A 22,238-nucleotide genomic window follows, 5' to 3' on the forward strand; every position below is an offset into this window, starting at 1 on the left:
AATATCATAAGCTATCTATGCCGATTAAAGACACCAAGCTGAAAGCTGCTAGTGGAAAATAATAGGAAAATCATCATCATTTCGTCATTGGTTTTGAGTCAGCAGCCAAATCTGTACATGACATTGCTCAATATCTTTTCAGCAACTACCCTTACATCAACTACTTCCTAACCTTTAAGATCAACCAGGATCACATTGACATTCTGTTTTCCACAATACGATCTAAGGGTGGCTATAACAATAATCCGGATGTGCAGTGCTTTAGATCTGCACTTCGAGCACTGTTCATAAAAGCAGATATCACACCATGTCCCAATGTTAACTGTATTGATCTGGATGTGAGCAGGGCTGAAAAAACTGGCCAACTCCTGCTACATTCTCTGGCTAGAAAGAAAAAGAAAGAAGAGACAAAAGCTGAGGAAGGTGAAGATGAGGAGTTCGGTGATGAGGATTTTTTTCTAACTCAAATGTGATGAGCGTATCAAGTTCTTGACCGATGTCGAAGTAGTGGGAAATAGAAATAGTGATGACATAACCCTAATCTCAGTTAAAAACAGAGGAGGATTGGTGACCAGATTGATAGGCCGAATATGAATTGCTGCAGAAAAGTGCCTACGTTCACACATGGAGAGCTGTGGTATCACACAGAGAGCTTTTAAACAAGTAACATCACAGACAGTAACATATATGTCTTATTACATAACCTCCATCAAGGTTTTACATGTACAGTGCATGCCAACAGTCTACTCAAAACTATATTAAATCGCTATACTAAAATCAGAAAACACTATGCCGCTTCAAAGCAGGAATCTAGTTCAACCAACCTTAGACAAAAACTATCTCGTCTAGTTATTTTCAGTCATGTCTAATGGGTGTTTAATACAGTGGTCCAGCGTAACTGCTTCTAAACCTCATTTGATTCATTAGTTTGTTATTAGTTTAATTTCTATTTGGTCACTCTTTGTATTATCAATAATATAGAAGCTTCTAAATCATTGGTATTATTCATTACCATGTGTGTAAGGTTCTTGCCTTTCTCATCCAAAGTCATTACAGTCATACTTCGACTTACGAGCTTAATGCGTTCAGAGACTGAGCTCGTATGTCAATTTACTCGCATGTTGGCGCAATTTATTTATATATAGAACAATTAAATACATATTGATAGGTTTTCATACTCTGAAAATGCATATAAAACACTCAAAACAATATATTGTAACAGAAAGAACATGTTGGTTATTGTCCTAACTTACCACATGCTTTCAAAAAACAACAAATAAAAATAATGCAAGGAAATGTGATTAATTAAAATGTAAAATCAAATACATAAAATAGCGGCTAACGCTAGCATTTGCCAGAGAGGGAGAGATAAGTTATTCTTCATTACAACAGTTGACTTTGATAAATTTAGATTTTATCCAAGTCGTAAAAGACAAACTTAAAAGCAAACTTTAATCTTTAACTTAACGTAATTAAAGTTTCTTCGGCGTTCATAGTTTTAAGTTTCTCGCTGGTTTGCTAATTTTTCTTTTGTTTCGCTCTCACGACCAGCCGGCCGTTTTAAGAGAAACCTATCTAAGGACGTTTGCCTTTGTCGCCCTTTCAACGTGTTGCGATCAGGACGAACACAGGTGTTGTCACCAAGGGTTAATGCACGACCGCTAGGCAACTTGTCCGAATGTCTATTTTTTACATGGTAAACATGATACAAAAGTATAATCTGAGCAGTTGAAAATACAGAGTGATGCTGTTCTCATAAAACACCTCCGACATACTTGGCAACTGCCTCATGTGCTCGTATCTCAAACATGGCTCGTATTTTAGTGCTAAAACTTGCTTAAAAGCTGGCTCGTACCTCAAGTTTCTCGTACGTTAGGGCACTTGTAAGTTGAAGTATTACTGCATATAAGTTTTACATATTTTCAATAAAGTATGCAGTCTCAGATGCACAAACTATGGAAAAATTGAGCAGTTTTTAGTGCTAAGTCAATAGGAGTTAATAGATCAGCTGATTCGCTTTGCACATCACCATGACGTTGCGTCATGCTAATTATAGGCCTCACTTGTTTTGATTATTCGCATATCTAGGGTTTACTATATCTATGGTGGAGACACCTGTGCATTTTGTCAAAAAGGTACTATGTGTTCATAGTTGGGTATTAAGTTGCCTTTTGAATCAGTGATTGAAATATGTTTTATTGATCAATTCTAAATCAATACAATAAAGAATGTTGGTACCAATATTTGCATTTTAGACTGCAAAGGTATCACAACTCCAGCAGCATCAACTGATTCTCTGCATCACAAGTCAGCCATACATATGGAGCTATTAAACTGAATTTTCTAGCTGACAGAGTGAACTTTGTAACCAAACAGGTACTTAGTCATGTGAGAGTCTGGCTGGCGTCACATCTGTGATAACACTGTTATTTTCAGCGTGTCAAACATTTTATCACATCTTAAACGACCACCTTCTGACCTTTAAGCTCCTTATGTATACAATTTACATGAAAGTTTATCTTATCAGAGTTTCACCGCAAACAAATTGCTGCCTGTTATCATGAAACTCCTGAAACAACTCACATGGTATTTGAGCTCCCACGTATACAAGCCAATTATGTATGTTTACTTTTGCCATGAGACACTCGAGTGATACACTTTAACCTTTATACCTTATACATGTTTATCACTTATTGACATACCCTTTAGTGACAAACTCTGTTTTCAACTCCCATAATAAAACACTCCAGTTAACTGGGTTGATATTTCAAAATGTGAGGTTCAATAAAACATTCCTGGTATGATGACTATGATGTCACTATGATGAGTTTATTCCTGTCATCATAGTGATTCAGCACCATAGTGTCATATAAAACTATCTTATAGACACCCCAAATATCTAAAATATCTTAAAATTATTTAATGTAGTTCTGAAGATCTCCAGAATAAATGTTACTCCAAGTGTTTGCAGCAACTCTACTGAAAGGTGAAATGTTCACCATCTGTGAACTTGTTGGTTTTTCTTGTTGGTCCCAATCTGTTCAAGGAATCATATTCCCTTAACTAACATTTCCTTCTTCAAAGAGTCAACTTCCATAGAATGTGTATGTAAACCTGTTGGTTATAATAGATCCAGATTACTTGCTGTAAACGAGAGCTAATACTACTGCAAAGTTTTTCGAGTCATTTTAACAGCATGTTTATTGATGTCAATAGCCTTCACAGCAAAAATAAATCTTATTTATATAATAATTAATTTAACAAAGTCATACAATTGCTATAACTTTAATTTTTTAAATTATATGTTATGTATTTTATATTGGAAAGTATGAGATCAGAATTGTCTCCTCTCAGCAGTTGCATCTATCATTGAAAAATTATATGTTGATGGCAGATATGAATAGTTAGGCTATCTGTTATAGATCACGCATGACTCATTAAATATCTGTGATAGATCAGCCATGAATACTAAGGATATCTATTATAGATCAAACAAATACTCAAGCTACCTACCATAAGTCAGACATAGAAACTTGGCTGTGTCATAGATAAGACATGCATACTAAGGCTATCTGTCATCGATCAGACATCGATACTAAGGCTATCCGTCATCAGCCTTAGTGTTGGCATACAGTATCACTTCTCCTGGCCACAGCAGACAAGTGTGCTATTTGTTGGTGCAATTTGGACATTTTCTATTTTTTTAAAATGTACTTTTTGTAATACGTTTACATAAGAGCCCAGTGCGTGGCTTGACAAGAGATCCTTTAGTACGACTTGCTCCCCAATAATGCCCACTATCTTTGGAGATGAATTTTACTGCAACTTAGATGGTCTACGACTCTACATTAATATTATACAATCATGGCTGTTTCTGTTAGCCATCTTTAGAGCCTTTTTAGGCCAGCTGCAGCAGTGAGACCAGCTCTAAAGCATTGAAGGGTTCACAATGAGTGGGGAATATCATCTGTTACTCTATGGTGGTCTAAGAAAGTTGGAATTTTGCCAAGCTATGCAGGTGGCATTATATAGCATGAGTGCAGTTCAATGATGAACAGATGTGTTCATAAAAATCACTGCTAGATGAGTAGAGAGGAGAACATGTATCAAGTATAAATATGAAAATGTATTTAATTATAAATCTTAAACAAGAACTGCAAGTGATATCAATTAAACAAAGATAAAGGTATCAGCCCTGAGGCTCATGAAGCTGGTCTCCTGTCTCATCTGTATCAGTAGGAGTACGCAGATAAATATCTAGTTTGTTAAGTCTTTCCATCATGGCAGCCATATCTAAAGGAACATATATTTATCAGTATCTATCGTAAGCAACAATATCATTCATCTCTATCTATAAAAATTGCACCATCTCACAACCACCTTGTGTAAACCATCCTTCAGACTAAGGGTAGGTTTAAAATAGATGGTTTGGAGTTGTAAAAACTGCAGTCTAGTCTGTTAAGTATAGCAATACAATTTAGACGGAATTCATACGACCATGAAAACAGATTTGAGCGATTGGCTCCCTTTGAGCATTAACCAATAGAACTAATTGCTGACCAGCCAATAGTAATGATGAAACAATACTCATCATATCCATACCTTATAAGTTAATAACTAGCAAGACAAAGTATACATGAAGGTAAATGAATACGTGTTGTTACTGATGAACAGTAAATATGTAGATATTAAAATTCAAATACTAGTTGAACTGTGTGTAAAAACTTTACCTGCTGTCATCTGATTGTTTGCTTCTTGAAGGGCTACGACCTGCTGCTGAGACTCCTCCCTCTGACTGGCTAATTCTAAAACAATAAAATAACATAAAATAAATAAAATAAAATCATGGCTCATGTACTGCTACTATGAGACTCTACTGTTACACAACTGATACTTACAGTTAATACTTGTGATTGTACAGCAAAGTTCCTCAGGGTATCAATTATCATTTCTCCACAGCAACAGACTACAGATATAATTTACCTGCTGTCTTGCGATTATCTGCTTCCTGAAGATCTGAAATCTGCTGCTTAGACTCCACTAACTCTTCTTTTAGTTTGGTCAACTCCTCCCTCTGATTGGCCAACTCTAGAACAACAATACAATCAAGGCTCATGTACCGGTACTGTTACATCTTACAATAATAAGCAATAAGCAATTGTAACATTACAATTAGACAGCTTTATTAGCAACTGAACCAGAGTTAACACTAGCCAACTCAACACTGAACAAGATCAGCTGACCACCTGGTAAGTAAGACAAAAGATAGGGGGATGAGTCATCCTAAGCTATTTATAGAGCTCTAGCTGCACATGTCTGGGCAGGAACTAAACTGAACTCTAGCGATAGTGCATACATATCAGGTGCTACATACAAAGGAGTTGTAAATATGTCATCCATATTTTATGACAAGAAGAAAGTCCAGTTCAACTGAAATTAAAAAGTCACCTGCTGTCTTGCGATTATCTTCTTCCTGCAGGGCTCCAATCTGCTGCTTAGACTCTGCTAGCTCCTCTCCCTGATTGGTCAATGCTTAAACAATCATATGATAATAATAATATAACAATCATGGCTCATATATTGAGGATATGTAAAAACATCAATATTCCGTTAACAACTATGAATCATGGCTCATGTACTGTTACTACATGCGAAGGAGATATAGAGAAACACAAGAGTATAGACTCAGAACTAGTGCAAAGAGTTTATGGTGAGGAGTAAATTAGTTTTGGTATAAATTTACGAATTAACACATTTTTAAAAACTAAAAAGAAATAAAGTTTTGTAGAAAGAATATTTTCATGAGCTCAGGTACTTCTGTTCCAGTAGCAGCTTAAGAACTGTAAATCCTACCTTTTGATTTTAGTTTGTCAGCGTCCTGGAGAGTAGCAAGTTTTTGGTAAGTGGCTGCATGGGCTACAACGAAGTAAAGATAAAGACTTCATTATCATAAAAGGATCAACAGATAAACCATCTTATGAATAGGAACCCTTCCCCTTATTTATTATAGCCTCAGGTATATGTGGAAGGAAGCAACTGGTACTGCGGGTGTTATGTTAATGCTATTAGTTAAAACCATTTGAGCAAATGTTAAAATATAGCCTGAGAAACTAGTGCTAAGAGTTTATGTTAGGAGTTATTGCAATGAGAATCAACTAGTATGGCTGATAGGAACAAATATTATATAAGTTCCTACTGCATTCTTGCCTAAATCCTTATGCGCAAAACATTCCTATTGTACGTTGCACTTATCTGCTCTAAGGCTACAACCAAGTGTACAGACTCAGTGAGTAATAATAGACTGAGAAACTGCATTTAAACTGTTAACAAATTTCAGTAAAACTATACCATATTTTATGCTTCCTCAAACATTGTGATTCTATCTTTAGCAAGAGCTGCTCCATAGAAAAAATATTTACAACAATAAGAGCTGTCTGTCAGAACTACTACTACTATACTTCTAGTAAATAGCTCATGTTTCTATTCAAAACTGTAGTGAGTAATAAGAATATTCATGAATCAAGAAAGTTCAGCTAAGTGCTGACTAATAGCTGCCACAAGGTGTTGAGCTGCTAACATCACTTTAATCCTATCAGTTTTGAATAAGGATGTAAAATACTCAGACTATAATTATCCAAGAGAGAGCAGAAGTGATGAGTGATTAGCAAGGGCTGAGTGTTGGCTGAAGAGAAGAGGCTAAACTGACAGCATTTAATACAGAGACAGAGCTGAACTGCTTCTACAGCCCACTGCAGTCTCTATGCAAGGAAAATGTAGATGGAATTCCCCAGGGTATGTTTATAAAGATACCCTGGGGACAAGCAGAGAGTTATGCAATAGAGTAGTACGAGTGAGTAGCTGGTATCACACTGTATAATAATCCTACCTGCTAATACTGGCTGCTTCCAGCTCTTAAGCAGCTCTACTGTCTCTTTCCTCCCCCAAGACTCTGCATACTCCAGAGGAGTTCTACTGCTACTGTTCTTTATACTGAGGAGTGCAGAGACTTTATCAGGAGGAATGGAGGTCAGCACTGTCTGTAGAGCTGCTGTGCGTCCCATGTAGGCTGCACTGTGCAGTGCTGTGTTTAGGTACATTTCCTGTATGTTGAGCAGGGAGACTCGTTGCTCTACTGACAGGCTGATCAGTAGAGTATCTACAATCTCTGTATATCCTCTCCCTGCAGCCAATGTTAGAGCTGTGTAACCCCCTCCATCCTTCACAGCTATCAGCTTATACTTCTTACCAGAGGATGCAGTGTGAAGTATAAGCTCTACCAACTCTCTATCTTCCTTTTCTACAGCCCAGTGCAGAGCTGTATATCCATCCTCATCCTTCTCAAACAGCAGCTCATCTGCTATTCCTCTCAATGGAGTGAGTAACATATGAGTTACTACAGGGTGGCCACGGGAGATAGCCAATAGCAGAGCTGTATACGACTCACTGTCTCTGATAGATGTTATAAGCTGAAGTAGCTGATCAGGAGGGGTGGTTGTTAGAGCAGCCCTAAGAGAGGTAATGTCAGGAGCTCCCCTAGCTCTAATATATTCCCTAATCCATTGCTCCATTGTTTCCTGTAAAATACTCCACACAGTAAAATATGATAGAGAAAAATAAAGACAAATTGCGACTCAACTGCTGACTCTGGGTGAGCTGATGACTTATAAAGCTGCCAACCATAACAGGTTTGCTGCAGGTGAACCCTGGATATTCACAGAGTATAAAAAAGAGACTAGGAATATGATACTCAGAGCTGGGAAATCAAGCATCAACATTCCTGCTATTTGCTCTCTCATGTGTTAAACTAATGGAAATAAACTCAGTAAAATTTTAACAAAGACAAAGCAGGAGACAGCAATAAGATTCATACAGTCTCCTACTTTAAACACTAATTTCCTATAAAACTGGTGACTAAATACAATCGGTGGCCTGCAGCTGATTTTGACCCGGTTAAAGGCAAGAGAAGCAGCTAAAAACTCCAGTTTCAGAGCTCCTCATTCTATTAATAAGAGGAATATGACATATTTACAGTAGGAAATGCTTGCAGGTACAAAAATGACGGAGGAATGAAACCAGAGACTCCTGACCTTAACTTAACCTCACTAGATGATAGACTATATGAGTCTCCTCAGGGTAGAGAGTGATAGTCTCAGAATGTCAGAGTTATATTATAATAACACTGACTCAGTGTCTCTCCTCATCTACTCTATTATTCCCAGTAAGTATAACATCAACAGAAGCTAATATAACAAAAAGTTATTCTTACCTGTAGGTGCTCTGTAGGTGAAATGCTTGCTGGCTGCTCCATGCGTTCTATAGCTTGAAAATGTCTCCGCCCCTCATTCAACAATCTGTCTCTTGATTGGCTGAAGCAAATATAACTTGTCCAATTACAGAATAGTTTGCCGGCCAGTAATGTCAATGAACAGTTAACATTGTAATAATATTGAATAATGTACACATGAAACAATATTTAAATAATTCATCATGCGAGTCTATTATATGAAAAAAACATTTGATGAATATTTGAAGCAAATCCAGGACTAATGCTAGTTATACACAGTTGTGTGTGAGCCTAGCGTCACTAGTGTTTTGCTGCATTAGATTACTGCCGGGTCTCACTGCCAATATGGGAACCAAGATTTACATGCTGGTGTCTAAGAACACAGCAATATTATATCCCTACTTCAGTAGTTCAAACATCCACAATGTTCAATATAATTTGAACTATTGACTAGTTGAAATGTTTATATTACTATCAACCAGGAATTTACATCAGGATTTATGAATTGTTCATATGAAATGTTGTACATAGATTCTCACCATAACGGAAGTAGATCTCCAGCACTCTGCATCCAACTCAAGCTGTCTCCGCTCTCCTCTAGTGATGAATGTAAACTGACAGTTGTGAAGCTATTGCCACACAAGAAGCTCAGACCACCCGCTGTACCATGCAGCACAAGTTGTTTTGCTGCATGAGATTACTGCAGGGTCTCACTGCCAATATGGGAACCATGATTTACATGCTGCTGAGTAACAATACAGTAACATTATATCCCTACTTCAGTAGTTCAAACATCCACAATGTTCAATATAGTTTGAACTATTGACTAGTTGAAATGTCTATATTACTATCAACTATATTATTATATCAGCTTCACAACTCATAAAACAGCATAATATTCTCCATTCTCCAACATTTCAGAAGTTTGAATATGCCTAAGCTACAAGTAAATGTTTTACATGCGAGCTCTATTTTTCATTCTAACTGCACTAGCGAAATCCTGGACTAGGATGTTTTGAACAATCTCTCATCTTTATCAAAAAGGTTATTATAATAATATCGTTGTTGTTAAATATAATTTTTGAACAATAACTTTGAAGTTATTGCGGTCATATAGCTTCCTGCCATATTTTAAAAATCCTAGAGTGTTCAGTGAGTTTGAAAAGAGCATGATAGAGTACAAAAGGTGTTCAGAGCAAACACTACTATGCTGAGCCTTGTACAGATGTCAGTGAAAAAATGAAGCAAATACATCAGGATTTATAAATTGTTCATATGAAATGTTGTACATAGATACTCACCATAACAAAAGTAGATCTCCAGCTCTCTGCATCCAACTCAAGCTGTCTCCGCTCTCCTCTAGTGTGAATGTTAACTGACAGTTATAAAGCTTTTGCCACACAAGAAGCCCAGACCACTTCGGTGTACCAGACAAATACCAGACAAAAAGGCCACCCAACTGTAACAAGTCACTGTACTTGAAGGCTACAGGAAGTAACAATGAGTACACAACTCCAATGTGATCTACTGGGAGTAGCTCATCTATCTACAAATATTGAATGGTTGCACTGCTTGTAGGACAAAGATAAATCACTTAATGGATAACGATTCCTTTTTCATTTTCAGCATATGCTAGACCAGGCTTGTGAAATATGGCCTGTGAACAGGACCTGCCCTGTTGAATGATTCAATCTGGCTTGACAACAATTTCTGAGTAAGTCAAAAAAGAAGTGAGTCACTTACTACTGCTCTGGACTGCTAATGCAACTACGTAGATAGCCAAGCAACAATTTACTCCAACTGTAATGCATTTCACATACAAACATCAGCGAGTACTTATCAATGTGCAGTGAAATTTTTATAATGAACACAAGCCTGTTGTTAAGACAAGTTAACAAAAATCTAAACATGGAAAAACTATATTAAATCTTGTCTACAAGTCTAAATTTAGAGAAGCTAGGCTGTACGAAATCTTGAAAAGTGTTGTGTCTCTTTTAAAAAGAGATTTAACAACTGTATATTACACAAGCCTTATGAATTCATCTAATGGTTTCAAGCTGACCAATTTTATTTAAGAAAGAAAAAGATATTCAGATCACGATTGAAGGTCATTTAGCATAGTTTTTGAGAAGTAGCAAAAGTCAAGGACAACTGCGAATCATCGTTAGTACGGTTACATAGTGTACAATATACTGTATATGGCAAAGGAAAAAATACTCGATATGTACTACCTGTATTATTTCTTCAATGTGAAGGTTTAGGGCCGTCCAACTCAAGCCATTTCCACTCTTCGCTGGTGATGAGTGTAAACTGATTGCTATAAAGCTATTAGCACGCAAAAAGGACCACCCAAGTGTTTAAACCTGTTTTATTTGAAGGCATGAAGCGGTACCAATGAAATCACAACTACGATGTGATCTGCTCAGACCAGCTCACTTATCTACAAATACAGAATGGTTTTACTGCTTGTAGGACAAAGTTGAGTCACTGAATGGATAACAGTTTCTCTTTCAGTTTCAGCATATGCTAGACCAGGCATGTGAAACATGGCCCGAGGGCAGGACTATGAGTATGCAGAAAAGGAAGTTAGTCTCCAGGTATTTCCATCAAAATTTGTGATTTTTGAAGATAAATACAATCCAAATGCTTCGTACATCTGCTTGAGAACATTAAATCTGTACAAGCGCTCATGTCCAGCATTCATGCCCAGCCTGATGAACTGACATGAGTAACCCACTATAAAAATTGCATATAGAACTAGGGATACAACTATAGTTTTATAGTATGCATCTATGTAATTTTATATTTGCAAACTATAACACTTCAGATATTCTGATCCGCTATGACAGTCGCATACGGACACAAAACAATGCATTATTTTCAGACTCTTTTTATACCATTCGGTCAGAAGAAAAATATATCATACATTTTTAGAAATTGTGTAAGAAATTTAGGTGTTCATTTTACAGTACCACCAGTAATCACCGTACTAGCTTCATAATCACGCGTCACCTTCCTTAGATGCATTCTCTATGTGGCAGACAAATAAATGCATGCACTGTTTCTAGCAGTTCAGAGAATATGTGCAAAAATATGTGTAAAAAGCTTCATTTCTAATGACTCGCTTAGTCAGTTTGAATCAGTTTGAACCGGTCTGCTGATCTCACTGAAGCCTACTGATATTTCTCAACAGGTGGTCTCCATATCCAACAAGAATGAAGTAGTGATCATGATTAACAAATTAACACAGGAATGAAATTGTTAACTGTGCTGCCACTCAGGTTATCACACCTAATAGTAATGTACTTGTGAAGGTAATAAGATGCCATGTTAAAGAAACAGGCAGTAGCAGATAGACTACAGGAGTGTAGTGAGCGAGACAAAAAAGGGCAGATGATATGAAACTGTTTACACTCATGAATAGCAAACATTAAAAACCAGATTGAGTTGCTTTAATACAAAAGGCAGTTAATATTTTAGAGTATATCCTTAGCTTCAGCAAATTATTTTATATATTTTTTATTTATTTCAAAGCAGTATAACAGTAAGGGATACACTATTTCTTACAGCTTCTGTCTGTCTTGTCTCCTCCTGTCCTGTCTTAGTGTTAAAAAGTAAAAGTAAAAATGAAAATGTAATTCAGTTGTATGCCAAGACTTTGTTTTACTTTCAATTAGATAGTTTGAAGTACACAAATAGATTTTAATACAAACTGCTATGCTGTTTCACTACTTGATGTTCAGAATAATGCAAGTTTGAAAGGAACAAAGCTATAGTTGAAGAGCTACAAACAGGGTGTTCCATATAGAAGCAAACTCTAGACCACCCACTGCTACGGAACTGTTTTATTAAGTTGTGATCACAACGTCGCAATTTGTGTAAAAACTGACTGATTGAGAATGGTAAACGCCATGCTTCAGAGACTCCATCAATACCAGTAATTTGACTATATCTTGCTTCACATCTTCTCCAGGCTTCACAGACGGGAGCAAAAGGGTGACAATACCTTCATCAATTACATTCTAGTGACTGATGCTAAAGATAAAGGTTGTCTTATGGATATACTGTACAAGTTAGAGCAGCTATGGTAGCTTTGAAGTTGTCTCCTCTGCTAGAGAATACTACATAGGAAGTATTTGTGTAATATATAATAACCTATCATCTATCTGCTATTTATGTTACTCATGCAGATAAAACTACAGTAGACACTCCTACAGCGTGAATAATCTGCTTTATGAGCGTTTACGTTATTATGATTTTACATTATAAGAACAGTTAAATACAAATAAATTGTCTAATCCGTTCCAAGATCTTGCCAAACTTGCCCCATTGGCAATACAAAAAGGAAAAAACTAGAATTAACATTATTAATTATGGGCTGTATTGTGACCGCAGTGTTATTGGATTGGCTTGCATCGAAAACTTTTCTCTTGTTTCTGATCGATTTCGCTGGCTTCATGGGCTATTATTGTAGTACTTCAATTATAGGTTCATAAGGAGCAAACATCTTCAATGTTTATTTTCTCAATTTCTTATAAACAGAAAAGTGTATTCTGCAAAGTAAAAGTAATAACCGATATTTTATGTTTACAATTAGGCAAAACAACAAAATATTCAAAATATTTCTATTATAAAAGCACAGTATTACCTGTTTGTCGCCTATCTGCTTTCAGGGGTCAAGGTTAGGATAAAAAAGAACTTTCGACAAAAAACCAACTCGTGCCGTTAATATTGATGGACCGACGCTGTAACACCTGCACCGATCGCCTTTGTATTTATGAATAATTGCACAGCTATCCTATTCTCTGTGTTGGCGACACATGTGACGGTCTATCACGACGAACTAAAATGTGATGTAAGTTGTATATATAATAGATATAATGATATAAACTCACCATTTTTTATTTCACAAATGCAGCGAGTTTGATTAACATTCAAATAGAATTTGTGAACCCGCTTGACTCGAAGCTTTTAGTTATATGGAATTTTTTATGTAATACAAAGCAAAAAATTTACATAAATTATTTATATTATCTGGAATTAAGGTTATAGGAGGTATAAGTTATAGGAACGTCTACTGTATTGAATTTGAACCATATAAACAATAGTGTATATACTAGTTCTTGCTTTGATTATAACTGACGACCAAAGAATAGTTGTACTTACCACAGTGAATTCTCTCAACCATCACCCCTCAGAGCTTGTAGTCAAGTAGAGAATATCACTAAAGTGATGGTTAATCACAGCCAAAATGATTACCTGGTAGACTTCTGACACATGAGAGCAGGTGACCTCGATCATGTCTATCAACAGTATAATATCAGTGAGAAGGATACATGTTACGATGCTTATAATGGAACTGGTGTAACAAAGAACAACCTTAGGCATATACTATCATACCAAAACATACAAGCTTAATGGGTTCCAGGACAAAGCGAGGATGTCAATTGACTTGACGCTGAGTCCCAGAGTAGCTCCACCCACTCGTCAGGTGACCAAGCAACTAGTCGCCCTCCGACACGCATAAACTGAAATGGCGGCTACACAAAGTTTACATTGTTTACCGAGTGATTTTGGCGAAAGCTTTCTACCGTATATTCCAACTCTTAGGCAACGAATTCAAGAAAGAAAGTCTGCAAATGAAAGCTTCTTTGCATCAGTGAATGTGTCTGTTGAAAAAAATGATGAAGAAAGTAGTGTGAAGGCGACAACGTACCGGTCACAGCGAAAGAATGAGAAGTCGCTGAAGGTCACTGATGCACGCTGTTCTTGTAAAGTGGGGTAAATTAACTCTTTAATTCTTACAAAAATAAGTGTATGTTTTAGTAATATTCACCATGACTGCCTCAATTTCGTTACATGTGCCCGATCTATACAAGGTACAGCACCTGTCCAGATTCGACCAAATAAATTTTACGTTGACAGTTTTTTTATGATTTTTGATATGGCAAATGGGAGTTTGGAAGAATTTTGTGCAACATGTCTACTGATATTATTTTAGGCACTTTACTGTCAAAATGCGCAATAATTTATACATTTAATTTTTGATTGAATTTAATTGAGGCCCATTATTTCATAATAAGACATTTAAATTTCAGAGCTGGAGGGAAATGTGTCCATGTCTTGGGACTATAGTTCTCAAGTTGACTGACTGGCTGACCAGTGGCCTGCAAGAAGTTCCCAGTGAACCAGTCTGCACATCAAAACCGCAGGAATGGAACAGGCCAAGGGGTAGTGAGTTTCAACAGTTTCAACAGAAAAAAAGGTAGTGAGTTTCAACACTTTATTGAAGACACTGTGTTTGTAAATAAAACACATGTGTTTTATTTACAATGCTATGAATAAATAGTCAACAATTATTCAAGTATGAATTGAAAAAGTGTTCCTTATAATAATAAAATTTTAATGTTAACTCTCTAAAATATATACAACGTGTGATAATACATTCTGTTTCACTTTATTTTAGAAAAGGTCAGCTGTTGAACAGGGACATTGAGCTTTTCACCGCTATATGATGGGTACACCACATGGGTACTTAACACCCAAGCCATACCAGACAGTGGCCACCAGCAGTGGTGAACAGGATGCTGGCTCAACGCTACTTGGTACTTAGCATCCAAGCCATACAAGACAGTGACCACCAGCAGTGGTGAACAGAATGCTGGCTCAATGCTAGAGCTAAATATATTGGATATATATATATATATATATATATATATATATATATATAGTCGAAATATATTGACAATATTTATTTTTCTTTAATGTACTTGTGTCCAATTATTTATATGTGTGTTTCAAGCGACCAGCTATTTTTCTTAATCGGATACAAAAATGACTGTTGGAATAATGATAAATTCTGCCCTTAGCATAATGTACATGTATGTATGTTAATGTTTGTTCTGTTTATTGTATGAAGTCAGTATTTGTAGAATTATCTTTATTGAAATTCAAATAAAGTCACAAAGTCGAAAACGATGTCAACGGAGTCACAAAGACCCCCTTGACATAGTTTCACCATTTTAAATCGTCAAATAAACTCAAATTCAATGCTCAGGTTAACGCAATATTGTTGTGCCATTTGCTGTTGACCAAGAATGTTGACCAAAATAACCTAATATTTGAATAAAAACAGATGTTATTACTAATATAATTATGGGTGGGTTGTGATTCCAACTTACTATTCAGCTAAGCATTCCGAAAAAACTTAGGTCTATTGTTTGCTCTTGTCCATTGATAAAAGCAACAGGATAACTTTTGTGTATTCAGAAGAACTTGCTTCAGAGAACAATTGGTAATATTTCCACTTGCTTTCTAAAAGAGAGTTGTTGGCGTTTCAACAGCGCATCACATACAAAAACAATCTAGACTTGGTTTTAACCAGGGTTGTGACGCAATAGAGCTGCACTCTGTCATTGCAGTGCAGTAATTTTGCAGTACATTACAACTTCTAGTGGGTGGTAGACAATTAATGCTACTTCAAATTCACTCCTGCAAATTGCTGACTGCAATCTACTTGTATGAAGCATTACCTACAAACCAGCAATTCACGTGTACTGCAACTACACATTATGTATAAATTGAAACTGCATATGTACTGCAACTGCGCATTGGTATGAAGTTGATACGGTGAATCACTTAAAACAGCTGGATTTCTAAGCATCTGTACTGCATCGTATGAAATTGTCAGATGCTGTATTAAACAAGCATATGAACTCATATGCTAACTCCCATATCACTTTAAAATAAAGCGTCAGATATTATCATCATTTGTTGATGGATGAGCCTAAGTTCCTGAACTTGACACGGCTAAAAAACTAGTGCTGGAATGGCTATTGCAGGAGTTTAAACGGTACGGAGGCTTTTATATTAAATTAAAACTTTTAAAAAGTTTGAAGTTTAAAAGCGCTTATACAGATTAAAAAGTTCTTTGCCCACCCAAACTCTAGTTTGAGCAACATTTACTTCTTACACTAGTGAATTAGTTGAAATTTCAAACTGCATGGTATGCTCTATATAAATGCACTACAACTACATTATTTGCTAATGCTTATGAAGCAGTATTGTTATAGTGGTGGTATTATCTACAGTACAGTATGCAGTGCTGGATGGAGTGGGTGTGTTGCTAGTGCAGATTTTGCAGTGTACTTTGTAGTAGGAACTTTGGCGTTACAGTGTACATATATGCGCAGTAAATGTTCGTGAAAACTCATCACAAAATCAAGTATTGAGTTGACATTGGTGTAACCACAATACAACTGCAATATGTGAATTCTGGTTAAATTTGAGCGTGAGTGGACAAACAAATTGATCACAATGAACAAATTGTATAGAGTTGAATAAAAATCTATTATCCTTTTAATATACAATGTCCATGAGAGTGAAACACAAAGACCCAAATTTCATCGCAATAATTTAAGGAGTCAGGCGATAATGTATATAAATGATATAAATGTTAAAGCATAAATTTGATTGGTTGATGATAATTACTGGAGGTAATCCTAGCTGAAGGTGTGTACCTAATGCAGTTGCTTTTTCAACTTTTAAACAGGATCAACTGTGGTGAGAACATTGGGCAATGTACAGTAACAATAAAATTACAGAGCAGATGCTTAAGCCTGGTTCCCTTATCGATTGCGAGACTCTGGCGGTAAAATTGTGCAGCAAAACGCTAGCGATGCTAGGCTTGGCGGCTTATGTTCACAATAGGCTGCATCCCTAATAAAGACATAAAAATGTTCGCTCGCCATGCCGTTTACATGCTGACCTTCACCTATACAGTGCGGTTTAGGAAGATTTTGCTTGTTGCTCTTAGCAAAGTTTGAACAGCAGCAAACTCTTGCGTTGCTACCTTCAACTGCCGGAGGTCCTCGCAGTACCCTATGTGTAGGTTGCTATTACAATGGTAATAGCCTGCAGTGCTATCGCCGGTGTTTTGCGACAGGTATGGGAACCAGGCTTTAGAGAGCCAGCAGTCGCTGTTGATCTGCAGTATGAACTTCACACTAATGTGTGGTTGCTGAAAGAACGAGCATTCACAGCATGCATGAAGGGCTGGTTTCAGGTCATGTGTCATGGCAGATGGCAGTGGGCACTGTGCAGTAAAAGTTGTGAGCAGATGGCAGTGGGCACTGTGCAGTAGATGCTCAATTGTGTGTGGTAGCAGTAAATGTCTACTGTGTGTTAGAAGTTGTAATGCTCAGCAAAGTTACAGCATGCTACACTGTAATGACACAAGTAATAGGCAGTTATAATATAGATGTAACCTATCAAAAACTAATAGAGATGAATGAAGATAATTGTAAACATAGATGTAACCTATCAACCAATAGGGATGAATGAAGAGTCATAAACATAGATGTAACCAATCGAAAACTAATAGAGATGAATGAAGATAATTGTAAACATAGATGTAACCTATCAACCAATATGGATGAATGAAGAGTCATAAACATAGATGTAACCAATCAAAAACTAAAAGAAGTGAATGAAGATATTTGTAAACATAGATGTAACCTATCTAAGACAAAGAGATGAATGAAGAGTCATAAACATATATGTAACCTATCAACCAATAGAGATGAATGAAGAGTCATAAACATAGATGTAACCAATCGAAAACTAATAGAGATGAATGAAGATATTTGTAAACATAGATGTAACCTATCTGAAACAAAGAGATGAATTAAAGTAGTGATCAACATTAAAGCCTGGTTTCCATATGACAGCGCAAAGATCGTGCGAGACCCAGTGATCGTGCGCAATGCATTTTTTGGGCTGTGATGCAGTGTTTCCATATTGTGCGTAGGCGCCATGCTTGTATTGGACCGGGTAAATAATTTCCTTACTTTTTCGCAGGAGAGACAGATTTCTTCGGAAAAACAGCCCTCAGTTGCGAAACTGCGCTGTCATATGGAAACCAGGGTTAAGGACTGGTTTCAGATCATAAGTCATGGAAGTAAATGTATGGTAGATGACAGTAGGCACTGTGCAGTAAAAATTGTAAGTGGAGGTTGTAATGCATTGCCAAATTGCACCATGATACGCTGTAATGACGCAGGTAACAGGGCAGTCCTAATATAGATGTAGCCATTCAAAAACAAATAGAGATTAATGAAAAGAGTCGTAAACATATATGTAACCAATCAAAAACACATAGAGATAAATTAGGAGAGTCGTAAACATAGATGTAACCCTCAGAAACAAAGAGAGATGAATGTAGATAGTCGTGTGACGAGAATGATTGTAAACTCTGATTGGTCAACTGATTACAGTCAATAACTCAAGTTGAGGTTTGAAATGATTAGTTGATACGAGATACATTTGTAGATGTAGCGAGTGATGGGTGTAGTTGATAGAGTTGTCCACTCTATTATGCTTAAGTAAATATATTAAGGACTTGAGTTGAATCAATATAAAATTGCCTTCTCTATTGCTAATAGCAATACACAGAAATGACGTCCATGTATTCACACGATTTCATATAAAAATAGACTGAGTTAATAATCGTACACAAAAGTCTGCAATAAAATTCAATCCTTAAGTATTGTGGTTTATTAATTTCTGACCTTTTTTCCTACTTTCCTTATTTCCTTTATTAATTTGTGGCCTGCCTTCCTACTTTTCTATAGAGCACAACAACTACAAGATGTTCTCAGTGGGTAACTACAATAATGTTATCCAGAAAAGACCTTAAAATAACTTATATAATTTTATTTATGTGAATATCTATATAGAAAGTATAGCTCAGTTGGTAGGGGAGTTCACTGGTGACTGTGAGATCCCAGCTACCACTGCTCCCTTTCCTAGCTACCCGGTAAGTGAACCGGGACAAGGCTGTGATAAATGGGCTACTGGTTAAAAGGATTAAATGGACTCGGTCTAATAACATGAACCTAATGGAGTGCTAGTTCATGAGAAAACTTAAGAGGTTGGGTAGCATCTGTGGATGGAAACTTGTCCTGAATTGCCTCTGACTGCTTAACAACTTGTTGTATAGAGTAACAATATAGTCGGAGACAGATGATATCAGAACTTGAGGTGGATGCAGCCAGAGAACAGAAGACCCAGGTTACCTCTATGAAAGAGGAATGTGTGTCCACGTACACCATGGATAGGATGCACACCATGACATGTGTTGACTCACACATTGATAAAGACATGTACATTGAACCTCACACCCTTGATATAAGGAGTGAGAGAGCTGCTACTGACCTCATGGTGAGAGTTTAAGATCGACTCGAGTTCCTGCAGGTTCTGCTTATGAGTAGAGTTCTACAATTATTCTTCTTAGCATCTCTTTTACTTGTTGGTACCTCCTAGCAATTGGTAATCTTTCCACATGCTTTCTAGAATGAGGCATTAGCATTTCAACAGGCATCTCATTGAGGAATAATCTAGACTTGGTTTTAACCAGGGATGCAATAGAGCTGCACTCTGTCATTGCAGTGCAGTTATTTTGCAGTACCTTACAACTACTAGTGCGTGGTACACAATTACTGCTACTTCAAACTCACTCCTACTGCAAATTGCTGACTCCAATCTACTTGTATGAAGCATTACCTACAAACCAGCAATTCATGTGTACTCCAACTGCGCATTCTGTATAAATTGAAACTGCATATGTACTGCAACTGCGCATTGGTATGAAGTTGATACGGTGAATCACTTAAAACAGCTGGATTTCTAAGCATCTGCACTGCATCGTATGAAATTGTCAGATGCTGTATTCAACAAGCATATGAACTCATATGCTAACTCCCATATCACTTTAAAATAAAGCTTCAAATATTATCATCATTTGTTAATTGATGAGCCTAAGTTCTTGAACTTGACACTGCTAAAAAACTAGTGTTGGAATGGCTATTGAAGGAGTTTGAACAGTACGGAGGCCAGTACGGAGGCTTTCAATTAAATTAAAACTTTTAAAAAGTTTGAAGTTTAAAAGCGCTTATACAGATTAAAAAGTTCTTTGCCCACTCAAGCTCTAGTTTGAGCAACATTTACTTCTTACACTAGTGAATTAGTTGCAGCAGATTCCACTCAATACTTGATTATGTTACAGAATTTTATGAAAATGTGCTGTGCATGAATGTACAAAATAATAGATACTCCTACATAAAATTTACTGCAACTGCAATGCATTTCACATATGGACATCAGTGAGTACTTATAAATGCACAGTGTGATTTTATAATGAAAACAATCTCGGTTTTAACACAAAGTGCAAACGTGGAGAAGTTATTAGCTTCTGTATAAAATCTTGAAAAGTTTATTACGGTATCTCATCTCTTTTAAAAGATATTTGATGACTGCACAGTGCATGCGCCTAAAAAAAGTGATCAAATGGTTTCAAGCAGACAAATTTCAAACATGCAGAACATTTTTTTAGATCACAATTGAACATCATTTAGCAAACTTTGAAGCCATAGAAAAGGTCAATGACTATTATGAATCGATGCTATTATGGTTACAAAGTGTACTCCCTATAGGATAAATTTAAAAACTGGATTATTTTTCTATGTGACAGTTTCAAGTCGTCCAACTCAAACCCTTTCCACTCTTCTCCAGTGACAAATATGTTCTAGTCACATCATAATATAAATTGTTCATATGAAAGGTTGTATATAGATTCTCACCATAACTAAAGTAGATCCCAGCTCTCTGCATCCAACACAAGCTCTCTCCACTCTCCTCTATCGTGAATTTAAAGTGACAGTTGTAAAGCTATTACCACACACAAGCGGACCACCCAGGTATAACAAGCCACTGTACTTGAAGGCTTCAGAAAGTAACAATGAGTACACAACTCCAATGTGATCTACTGGGAGTAGCTCATTTATCTACAAATACTGAATGGTTTTATTGCTTGTAGGACAAAGGTGAGTCACTGAATGGATAACAATTCTTCTTTCAGTTTCAGCATAAGCTAGACCAGGTAAGTGAAACATATGGCTTGTGGGTCATATGGTCCACATACATGTGAAACATATCTATAGACTATCATACGGCCCGTGGACAGGACTCTGAGTTTGTCAAAATACAGTGAGTCATAAGAAAGTGAGAAGAGAGAAAAATTAGCACTAGGAAAGAAAATAAAATTGTGTAAAATAAAAATATTTTGTTGATATTAGAAGAGTATGATGAGAATATGCAAGCAGCAAAGGGTAGTAGTAAAAATATGTCTATTGCTGGGGTTGTATATTACTGAGAAAAAGTTGTCTTACCTTTTTAAGTAGTGTCACAACTCCCACTATACAAACATTCCTTAGAGGAGAATAACTCGTTCTACATCAGCCTATCACCTGAGAAGAGAATAATATTATTCATGGTTACTCATAGACAGGAGAGAGAAAATGGCTGACATTGGAAGAAGGCAAGACAGAGATACAACAAGGAGAAGAGTATAAGTCACATACCTTTCACTTGAGGGGAAGGAGGTACTAGGATGAACATAGTAGGTATTGTGAGGAGATGGAAAAGGAAGTTGAAACTTACACTTTGAAGCTGAGGGAGAGGAAGCAGAGGAATTCAAAAAAGTTGGGATGACTGTCGACAGTGAGTCAGTGATTAGTGTGAAGTGTCTATGGCTTAATTGATCTAGGGCAGGGTGGAGTGGAGAGATCCTCAATGTGTAGCTTGAGATCTTCCTGATTCCTAACTTCAACATAAAAACTGTGACAGTGTTGCATGACCTGCCCATAAATAAAATATAAGAGGTACCAAAGAATCTAGAAAGTTGATATTATCAGACTAAAAGAGAACAACAATTAACAAAATAAATGAATGATAAGATGAATACAGACAAAAACCTGATGAGCTGATGAGACGTGATACTAATTGAATTCCTTTCTAACTGACCTGCTAACAAGACATATTCAAATGAGCCCTGAATATGACTCTATCAGTGACTCAATTTCATACGGTGAGATTAAACATCTCAATGGGTGAAACA

General features: G+C 36.6%; 1 protein-coding gene across 1 annotated transcript in view; it reads right to left on the reverse strand.

The window, feature by feature from the left end:
* Positions 1 to 4,189: 4,189 nt before the first annotated feature.
* The window catches only part of LOC137398359 (uncharacterized), a 143,961-nt gene continuing 125,912 nt past the window's right edge, over positions 4,190 to 22,238 (reverse strand). Inside the window, exons 2-5 of the mRNA XM_068084467.1 lie at positions 5,449 to 5,532; positions 4,984 to 5,088; positions 4,731 to 4,805; positions 4,190 to 4,293 (exon numbers count right to left, since the gene is read on the reverse strand). Coding sequence (XP_067940568.1) covers positions 4,190 to 4,293; positions 4,731 to 4,805; positions 4,984 to 5,088; positions 5,449 to 5,532 — 368 coding nt within the window. The remainder of the gene's footprint in view (positions 4,294 to 4,730; positions 4,806 to 4,983; positions 5,089 to 5,448; positions 5,533 to 22,238) is intronic.

This window comes from Watersipora subatra, chromosome 6, assembly GCF_963576615.1.
Source record: "Watersipora subatra chromosome 6, tzWatSuba1.1, whole genome shotgun sequence".
NCBI lineage: Eukaryota > Metazoa > Bryozoa > Gymnolaemata > Cheilostomatida > Watersiporidae > Watersipora > Watersipora subatra.